The sequence below is a fragment of the Dermochelys coriacea genome, chromosome 3 (assembly GCF_009764565.3).
Source record: "Dermochelys coriacea isolate rDerCor1 chromosome 3, rDerCor1.pri.v4, whole genome shotgun sequence".
In the NCBI taxonomy this organism is placed as follows: domain Eukaryota; kingdom Metazoa; phylum Chordata; order Testudines; family Dermochelyidae; genus Dermochelys; species Dermochelys coriacea.
The window spans coordinates 186,306,409-186,317,273 of NC_050070.1; the positions used below are offsets into that span (position 1 = coordinate 186,306,409).

Genomic DNA, 10,865 nt, shown 5'->3' on the forward strand with positions numbered 1-10,865 from the left:
GGAGTACTTGTGGCACCTTAGAGACTAAGGAATTTATTAGAGCATAAGCTTTCGTGAGCTACAGCTCACTTCATCGGATGCATTTGGTGGAAAAAACAGAGGAGAGATTTACACACACACACACACACACACACACACACACACAACACACACACACACACACACACACACAGAACATGAAACAATGGGTTTTATCATACACACTGTAAGGAGAGTGATCACTTAAGATGAGCCATCACCAGCAGCAGGGGGGGAAAGGAGGAAAACCTTTCATGGTGACAAGCAAGGTAGGCTAATTCCAGCAGTTAACAAGAATATCAGAGGAACAGTGGGGGGGTGGGGTGGGAGGGAGAAATACCATGGGGAAATAGTTTTTACTTTGTGTAATGACTCATCCATTCCCAGTCTCTATTCAAGCCTAAGTTAATTGTATCCAGTTTGCAAATTAATTCCCATTCAGCAGTCTCTCGTTGGAGTCTGTTTTGAAGCTTTTTTGTTGAAGGATAGCCACTCTTAGGTCTCAGAGTAGCAGCCGTGTTAGTCTGTATTCGCAAAAAGAAAAGGAATACTTGTGGCACCTTAGAGACTAACAAATTTATTAGAGCATAAGCTTTCGTGAGCTACAGCTCACTTCATCGGATGCATTCGATTCATTCATCCGATGAAGTGAGCTGTAGCTCACGAAAGCTTATGCTCTAATAAATTTGTTAGTCTCTAAGGTGCCACAAGTACTCCTTTTCTTTTTACTCTTAGGTCTGTGATCGAGTGACCAGAGAGATTGAAGTGTTCTCCAACTGGTTTTGAATGTTATAATTCTTGACGTCTGATTGTGTCCATTCATTCTTTTACGTAGAGACTGTCCAGTTGGCCAATGTACATGGCAGAGGGGCATTGCTGGCACATGATGGCATATATCACATTGGTAGATGCGCGGTGAATGAGCCTCTGATAGTGTGGCTGATGTGATTAGGCCCTATGATGGTATCCCAATCTGAAGCAAATACTCACCAGCAACCACACACCACACAACAGAACCACTAACCCAGGAACCTATCCTTGCAACAAAGCCCGTTGCCAACTCTGTCCACATATCTATTCAGGGGATACCATCATAGAGCCTAATCACATCAGCCACACTATCAGAGGCTCGTTCACCTGCACATCTACCAATGTGATATATGCCATCATGTGCCAGCAATGCCCCTCTGCCATGTACATTGGCCAAACTGGACAGTCTCTACGTAAAAGAATGAATGGACACAAATCAGACGTCAAGAATTATAACATTCAAAAACCAATTGGAGAACACTTCAATCTCTCTGGTCACTCGATCACAGACCTAAGAGTGGCTATACTTCAACAAAAAAGCTTCAAAAACAGACTCCAACGAGAGACTGCTGAATTGGAATTAATTTGCAAACTGGATACAGTTAACTTAGGCTTGAATAGAGACTGGGAATGGATGAGTCATTACACAAAGTAAAACTATTTCCCCATGGTATTTCTCCCTCCCACCCCACCCCCCCACTGTTCCTCTGATATTCTTGTTAACTGCTGGAATTAGCCTACCTTGCTTGTCACCATGAAAGGTTTTCCTCCTTTCCCCCCTGCTGCTGGTGATGGCTTATCTTAAGTGATCACTCTCCTTACAGTGTGTATGATAAACCCATTGTTTCATGTTCTCTGTGTGTGTGTATATAAATCTCTCCTCTGTTTTTTCCACCAAATGCATCCGATGAAGTGAGCTATAGCTCACGAAAGCTTATGCTCTAATAAATTTGTTAGTCTCTAAGGTGCCACAAGTACTCCTTTTCTTTTTGCGAATACAGACTAACACGGCTGCTACTCTGAAACCATTTTTAGACAGTTTCACAAAAATCAACATAAACTAAAATAGAAAACGTCTTAACATTGATGTAGCAATTACATGGGCAAAGGAATCAAACCAGAAGTTAAAATTTATCTTTTAAATATTATCAGCTGTGTATCCCAAATGTGCTATTTTAATAGTAGTAGGAAACAATCAAAAGAACAATCACAATTTTACCTTCTTGCAGCATCTTTATTTTCTCTGACTTTTTCTTGTTTTAATTTTGCCCATTTGTACTTCATCCCTGATTTTTTAACAACTTCCTTGATCCAGACTTCTTCCAAAATGGAATCTGGTTCTAGTGAGTCTAGGTCAATGCCTGTGAGTAGCAGGGCTTCAAATACATGATCTGATTAAAGAAATAGTAAAAACATTTAACACTTGATCCTCCAGAAGATACCTGGATAGAGGTACCCATTAATACAGTATGTGCTTTCATCCAATACTCCAGCTCCATTCAAGGAAGTGCAGGGCAGTGAAGGAAAAGTAGCAGTTTTCCTTCCTTTTCTCAGTATGTTGTATGTGAATAAATAGTGTAAATAAATGATTTATACACACAGTAGTTAATATACATCTTCCCAAAATACTCCATCTTGAAAGTATTTCTACTTGTCCCAGATTAATATAAAACATTCCTATAATATTGTATATTTATATGGGCCAATCATCTTCAATAAACTGTTCTGAAACAGGACTATCTAATTAGATTATTTCATTATTTTATTAATATGCATAACTTTCAATTTTTTGATTCATAGATATTAAGGTTAGAAGGGACCATTATGATCATCTAATCTGACCTCCCGCACAACACAGGCCACAGAATCTCACCCACCCACTCCTGCAAAAAACCTCTCACCTATGTCTGAGCTATTGAAGTCCTCAAATCGTGGTTTAAAAAGACTTCAAGGAGCAGAGAATCCTCCAGCAAGTGACCTGTGCCCCATGCTACAGAGGAAGGTGAAAAACCTCCAGGGCCTCTTCCAATCTGCCCTGGAGGAAAATTCCTTCCCGACCCCAAATATGGCGATCAGCTAAACCTTGAGCATATGGTCAAGATTCACCAGCCAGATATCCAGGAAAGAATTCTCTGTAGTAACTCAGATCCCACCCCATCTAACATCCCATCACAGGCCATTGGGCCTATTTACCATGAATATTTAAAGATTAATTAATTGCCAAAATCATGTTATCCCATCATACCATCTCCTCCATAAACTTATCGAGTAGAATCTTAAAGCCAGATAGATCTTTTGCCCCCACTGCTTCCCTTGGAAGGCTATTCCAAAACTTCACTCCTCTGATGGTTAAAAACCTTCGTCTGATTTCAAGTCTCAACTTCCTGGTGGCCAGTTTATACCCATTTGTTCTTGTGTCCACATTGGTGCTGAGCTTAAATAATTCCTCTCCCTCTCCTGTATTTATCCCTCTGATATATTTATAGAGAGCAATCATATCTCCCCTCAACCTTCTTTTAGTTAGACTAAATAAGCCAAGGTCCTTGAGTTTCCTTTCATAAGACAGGTTTTCTATTCCTCGGATCATCCTAGTTGCCCTTCTCTGTACCTGTTCCAGTTTGAATTCATCCTTCTTAAACATGGGAGACCAGAACTGCACACAGTATTCCAGGTGAGGTCTCACCAGTGCCTTGTATAATGATGTACAATGATATATTTTCATCCTATGCAAAGCATAAATGACTAGTAATAGAACTGAAGTTTCATGTACATCTGGTGATGCAAAACCCGGACAATTGGTGATGCAAAAAAAAGTATTTACTGGTGGTCCATGGGAATAGGCTGGTCACATGGCGCTGGTTCCTCTTATTTCCAGGTGTTAAACTGCATTAGGGATTGCTGAAAACACTTTCCTTTATCACTTTCCCATTTAGTTCTATAGCAGCAGTTGCCAGAGGTATATTATGCAATGGTGAATGGGGGCGGGGGGAAGAGGGCCGTACAATTGCAAATAGGAACCGGCCGAAATTAACAGCCAAATTCTGCCCTCTCACGCATGCACAGCCAAGGGTAAGACTCCCTCCCCGCCCCAGGTTTCTGAGAAAGTGAGCAAATGGGTTTATTTTGTAGACTTACCTCCTCTATTATCCCAGCCTATCCCATTATAATTCATACTGAGTGTGCTAGAGCACCAACAAATAAGAGATCACTTTCTCCTATCACCTGGGGGACATTTTTAAAAAATGTCTAGGTTGGTCCAATTGTTTTATTTACTTATTTTAGTCATTTACTTATTTCAGTCGTTTTATTTACTTATTTCAATGTTTACCAGATCAAAGGAACTCAACTCATCTGAATTTGATGGTAGAGAAGTGCCACAGAGGATGACAAAATTTCAGCAAATCTGTTCATTCCCCCTCTTTTGTAGTACTGGAAATGCAGGAAACATTGCAACAATTAAGAGTTGCTAATGAGTGACATGAGCACTACTGGAAAACAATGAGTAAGCAGACATCTCAGACATACACAAAGAGACATGGCAGATTTTCTTTATTCTCAGCACAGTGCTGAGAAAGGCTGTTAAGGTGGGCATTTACATGAGTACAGAATTAGGTATAAAAAAAATCTGAAAATTAATATGATTCTGATAAACAATTGATTTCAGGCATCAATGGTATAATATTTGCTGAAAGTGTAAAAATGTAGCACTATGTCCCTAAAACTTTATTAGTTTATATTAGTAAGTAAAACTTTGTTTGCACTGGGAAATAGCCCAATTTCAGCCATCACTGCAGCTGCACCACTGCAAACCTCTAATGTAAATAAGGAAAGTTGCAATTTGCATGGATGGAGGTTACTCTTGTTTCAAACAGATGTAAGCTCTACTGGAGTAAATCCCAGCTTTCTCTGCCTACATTTGGGCTTTGCACTAGTACAGCTACAGCAATGGTTGAAACTGAGGCTAATTTCCAATGCAGACAAGGCCCATGTTGTTCTAGCTGAGAAAATATTTTAAAAGAGTGGAATTATAATTTGCTTGCTTGCTAGTGAAAAGTCAAGAACTAAATACGCTGCTTAAAACGTGCACTAATATGGCAACTAATATGGCTGCGATTTGTTTGGTCTTTTACCATCAGTTTTCAGCTTGGGGACCTCAACACACCAAGCCTTTCCTGACTGATGTCTGGTGGAAAGCTGTGCTAAAGATGTAGTGTTAGAGTGGTACTATGCTTCTGCACTGAAACATTTGCTAAAAACAGTTGCATAATCCTAGTCAATTTCATTCACAATTTATCTCATATGTAAAGCATTTCACCATAGGAAGATGGTGCTATTCTAATTCTCTACCTGTTGACTAGAGAAGTGTAGAACGTGGGGGGGAGGGGTGGGGGGGGGAAATCACATACAGAAGATGTAGGTGACAGCCATATATACAAAAAAAAGTCACCTCAAATAAGGCAAAAATATTTTTTATCTAACGGTGGTGTTCCACAAAATGTTCATAATCAGCATTATATGGCTACTAACATTTTCTTTTCATTTTGTTAAAACTCTGATATAAGAAGTTTGTCTGGCAATGGACAGGGGATTATTGTGGATCCTGATGAGAAAAGGTGTGTTAATCAAACTATAATATAGATAATTCTAGCATGACATTTCCTATAGCATTCTTCAAAACTCCATTATTGTCTTAAATAGAACACTGCTGGATCTTCTTTCAAAAGAATAAATTGGCTCACCTATGTCTTTATCCATAGCTCTTGCAAGATCTTCAACTGTCATCCTCTGCTGTATCTCTACCTCCTGCCTTTCTATTTTAGGTTTTATTGGTGGTAATTTCTGTTTCCCTGGTCTTTTCCCCTACAAAGGAGTAAGACGTGTGTGGCATAAATTAAGGAATGACTAATAAACAATATTTAAAGAGCCAACGAAAACAAAAATTGTAAATTGTAAACAAATTTCTTTGCCTACATTACAAACAAATTACTGAAAGAACTGTTAAAATAGTGAATATTTAAAAATCACTTCGCAGCATTTTTACTGTTTTTTGCATCTCGTTCACTTTGAACAATGAAAATCATTTTCACTTTTGTTTATAGTCAGTTTTTCTTTCAGATTTTTGGTGTTGCAAGACTTGGATTTAGAAAACTTGAAATCAATGTTCGGGAGAGAGCTGCAATACATCTACATATATATTAATATGTCTTGTAAATCTAAAGTAAATTCTCTGTACAGTGGAGTAACAATCTTATACACAGTAAATTCATCACTAACAGAGTTTCTATTTATATAATGAAAATGCTCAAAAATTGCTTTTTTTGCACTTTGTACTTTCAGACAGGGATAAAGTAGTTGTTGGAACTTGTTCATTACCTCCTTTGTAGCTAAAAGTCTATATTGTGAGAGCGCAACACTGATGAATGTGTCTGTTTGCCAGAACTGTGGGTGCAGCTGAATTGGCTGCATGGGGTATGTGGATGACTTCACAGGCTTCCACTGTGTTCTGTGAATTTTCCTGTAAGAAAGACTGTGCAGCTGTCTGCAAGCACAATGTAACTGGACCAGGTTTTCCAATTTCAGCATCATCCCTCGGTTCATTTCTTCACTGTGAATAGAAAAGATACAATGAAATCAGGGTGGATTTGATTTAAATCAAATTGATTTAAAAATCCGATTTAAATAAAAATAATCGGATTTTTTTTAAAAAAAATCATTGATATTTATCCACCCTGCTTTTTGACATTTCATAAAACTTGCCTTATGTCATTCCAAATTGAATCAATTATCATCCAATCGCACTTCTAGAGAACTATACAATGAATTTACTAGTTTGAAAAATGTCAGTTATATAGACTGAAGATTAAAAAAAAAAAATCTATAGCAAGTCCCCAAATATCAGGGTGGATAAAAATCAATGATTTAAAAAAAAAAATTTGGATTTTTTTCAGAAAATGCTTTTTGAGGAAAAAAACCTATCTAAAGATAGTTTTAATTAAGATACATTATAGCTCAAAGATGTCTCATCAAGGAATAGGGATTATAAATTCTAATTCTATAGCATGAGACAATATATTCATGTAATGTTTAAGAAAATTTTTGTAAACGAGTTCCAATAGTTCATGGATTAGGGACCCAATTTTATGTGGTTCCAGGGGTTTCTGTATAGATTATTTAGGTTAATCTTTCTATCTACCCAATGGGACTCAGTGCTCAATCTAGATGATACGATCAGAGATGCTTAGTTTTGCAGTTCTCAGACTGTGGATTTGTGTCTCCAGAGATAACATGCTTGTTAACTGCAAAAATGTTTTAAAATAAATAAATAATATATAGAGGTGAGAAATAACCCTCAGAGAAATAACCCCGAGACCTCAACAAATTTGTTCCTCTGCAAATTTGTGTAACACAGAGTCAATCGCTTAACTTCCTCTAAAAGTGAAGAGAAAAGGAGTACTTGTGGCACCTTAGAGACTAACAAATTTATTAGAGCATAAGCTTTCGTGAGCTACAGCTCACTTCATCGGATGCATTTGGTGGAAAAAACAGAGGAGAGATTTATATACACACACACAGAGAACATGAAACAATGGGTTTATCATACACACTGTAAGGAGAGTGATCACTTAAGATAAGCCATCACCAACAGCAGGGGTGTTCTCTGTGTGTGTGTATATAAATCTCTCCTCTGTTTTTCCACCAAATGCATCCGATGAAGTGAGCTGTAGCTCACGAAAGCTTATGCTCTAATAAATTTGTTAGTCTCTAAGGTGCCACATGTACTCCTTTTCTTTTTGCGAATACAGACTAACACGGCTGCTACTCTGAAACCTGTAAAAGTGAAGAGTTTCAAAAAGTTCAACGAATAGAAGATTGCTGGGGGCAGAATAGATCTGGACAAGAAGAAGTCTGGAGATAAATGTGAGAAGGAAGGGACAGGCAGTAGAAACAAAAGTTTAACTATTTGAGCAGCATATTCCAGAAGTCTTGGTCTTTCTGAGTGTAGCCTTCATTGATTTGAGATCTACCAATACCATTCTCTCACTAGAAGGGAAAGCCTATCATGACAGCAGGCCGTAAAAGAGACCCTGTTTGGGAATATTTTAATGAAGTTCCTCTCTACCTGTGGGTAAGACAGGCATGCATGCAAAATGCAAACAGTGCAACATAGAAATGCAAGGCCTGGTTGCCCGAATGAAACAACATCGTGAGAAGTGTTCCTTCTCAGGAGGAAGCCGAGTTGAAGATGATGAAAGGAACATATCTGAACATGCAGGATCTTCAGGTTGGTAAACTTTATTTCATGCTACTTTCTTAAGGACTGCCTCTCTTCCTTCTGGACTATTCTTGAATTCTCATGTTTGAACAAAAAAATATAGTTGTTAGTTACTCTCTGGTACTATCATCTTAGATGCAGCTGTATGTGCTTATATGACAACAGAAGGGAATGTCTTCCTTACAGAAACAATTGATACATCAGGAAATGCACACACAGCAGAATACTTACAAGCAGTAAAGCTATAACAAAACTTGATTTAAATCAAACTCACCCTGCCAAATACAACAAAAATCTTAATTCTAATCTGTGGGATAGTTCGGCAAAATGTTTTTTGCTACTGAACAAATCATAGAAGATTAGGGTTGGAAGAGACTTCAGGAGGTCATCTAGTCCAACCCCCTGCTCAAAGCAGGACCAACACTAACTAAATCATTCCAGCCAGGGCTTTATCAAGCTGGGCCTTAAAACTTCTAAGGATGGAGATTCCACCACCTCTCTAGGTAACCCATTCCAGTGCTACACCACCCTCCTAGTGGAATAGTGTTTCCTAATATCCAACCTAGACCTCTCCCACTGCAACTTGATACCATTGCTCCTTGTTCTGTCATCTGCCACCATTGAGAATAAACAGGCTCCATCCTCTTTGGAACTGCCCTTCAAGTAGTTGAAGGCTGCTATTAAATCCCCCCGACTCTTCTCTTCTGCAGACTAAGCAAGCCCAGTTCCCTCAGCCTCTCCTCATAAGTCATGAGCCCCAACCCCCTTGATATATGGCACATCTACTGAAAACTAAGAATACACAGATATGAAGAAACCAATGATTTTTTTTACCCTTGGCAATAAAGTTTCATGTCTAAGTTTTGGACAGAAACTGCACTGGCTGCATTGGTCAATCATCTCCTCCTGGCAATAGATGAGGGTTAAGCATCCATTCTAACTTTACACAGTCTGCCTTTGCAATTCTTTATCATGCGCAACTGTTATCAAACGTGTAGCTTTTAGAATGGCTCGCCTTTATCTTTGAACCCCAAAGGTGTCCTTACATGGAGTTCTACATCATCATCCCACCTATTATGTTAGTAAGAGGGGACATGGGCTGTTGTGTTTTTGTTATGACAATACCCATTTCTACAGCAGCTGCTCACATCCATGACACTATGGTTTGAAAGAGGGGCTAACCTCACTAGACAAAGATAGAAACAGTGGTATTTATATCTAGGTATCTATATATAGATTTTAAGGCTGGCAGGGTCCATTACAGTAATCTAGTCTAATATCCTGCCTAACACAGACCATAAGTACTTACATGGCCCCTAGCACTGTAGTATCTAGGCAGGGTCTGGGTGAAAGCCTGTGAACTTTACACTGGCACCCTTGATGACTGAGTGCAGTTGTCTTTTGTAACACAGGTCCACAATCTGGGAATTTATTAGATTGCAGGCTGCTTCTAGATGCCTAGATAACAGCTGTAGCCAAGAGCACTTTTTTCATCTTGAGCCTGTCATCAGAACATAAACTGATTTTCTGAATGTCAGTCTTGTTATTCTTATCACATCTGTGTCACTCTGAAACCAGGCCACCACAAGGCAACCTCTCCCCAGCCTCTTACTGACTGGGAAATGGAGACTAGCGCTGAACGTGGCAGCCCACTTGCGAAGTGGTGCTTCTTGCCCTCAGCACCTCAGACCTGTGCTCCGCCAGCCGCGCTAGCTGCCACTTAGCTCCCCCCTGGCGTTCAAGCTGACAGCGTTCAGCCAGCGCTCGACACGGCGCGGGAGCCGGCTGAGAAGTGGGCTCTCCTCAAGCGACACCAGCGGCGCTGCTCCGAGTCAGGCTCCTTCGGTTGAACGGGGAGCAATCCGCGAGCAGGGCGTGTTCCCCGAGCCTCTGCCTGCCTCCGGCCCCGCCTTGCCTAGCACTCGTAGGGGTGCCAGGCAGCGGGCACAGGCGGTTGGGGTAGGGCGGGGGGCAGCAACCGGGGAGCTGGGCGGGGGCCGCACACCGAGGCCTTTCTCAACACCCCTAGCACCGCAGCCACAGACAACGAGCAGCGCCGGGGCTGCCTGGGAGGGACGGGTGCGAGACGGGGACTACTCAGCCCCTGGCCCCCGCAGACGGGCTCAGGCCTGAGGCCAGCTCCGTGCCCCTCAAACAGCGCGCGCCCTCAGGTCAGCCCCGGCTGCCAGCGCCGCCTTACCTGCCACGAGCCAGCCGGAAACGCAGCGGAGCGCGCCGGGACACGTGACCCGTCGAGAGGCGGGGCCGAGAGCGTTGGAGGGGAAGCGGAGCTGGCGGTGTTCGCTGGAGCCCGTGCGGGGCGGGGCGGGGCGGGGCGGAGGCTGCAGGCGGTCGGGTGCGCGCGCGGAGCCCTGGGAGGGCGGGAGGCAGGGCTGGGTAACGCGGCGGCGCCACGGGGACTCCGCTAGCGGCGGCTGAGCTGTTAGTTAAGACACGCGCCAGGCGGGGCTCTGCGCAGGGCCTGAGCCAACCGCTCTGGTGCTAGCGCTGGGTGTTCTGCTGCGAGTCTCCTGGGGCTCGGTGTTGATCTTAGCGCCTGGAGCCGAGCGCCTGGGGAGACTCTCCGCTGCGCTGTTTCATTGTTTCAAGCAAAAAGAAAAGGAGGACCTGTGGCACCTTAGAGACTAACACATTGATTAGCGCATAAGCTTTCGTGAGCTACAGCTCACTTCATCGGATGCATTCGGTGGAAAATACAATGGGGAGATGTGATTAGATGTGTGAGATGTCATCCGATGAAGTG

The 10,865-nt window shown here is 41.8% G+C and overlaps 1 protein-coding gene across 6 annotated transcripts in view; it reads right to left on the reverse strand.

Annotated features, from left to right (window-relative positions):
• The window catches only part of MTIF2 (mitochondrial translational initiation factor 2), a 30,164-nt gene extending 19,720 nt beyond the window's left edge, over nt 1–10,444 (reverse strand). For 2 of the 6 annotated variants that reach the window (XM_043512319.1, XM_043512322.1), the window contains exons 1-3: nt 6,202–6,433; nt 5,568–5,688; nt 2,048–2,219 (exon numbers count right to left, since the gene is read on the reverse strand). In XM_043512319.1, coding sequence (XP_043368254.1) covers nt 2,048–2,219; nt 5,568–5,688; nt 6,202–6,426 — 518 coding nt within the window. In that variant the 5' untranslated portion in view covers nt 6,427–6,433. Of the gene's footprint in view, nt 1–2,047; nt 2,220–4,175; nt 4,258–5,567; nt 5,689–6,201; nt 6,434–7,948; nt 8,175–10,301 lie in introns of those variants that run through there. The other 4 variants (XM_038396167.2, XM_043512318.1, XM_038396166.2 and 1 more) reach the window with 4 other exon arrangements.
• Between the last annotated feature and the right edge of the window lie 421 nt (nt 10,445–10,865).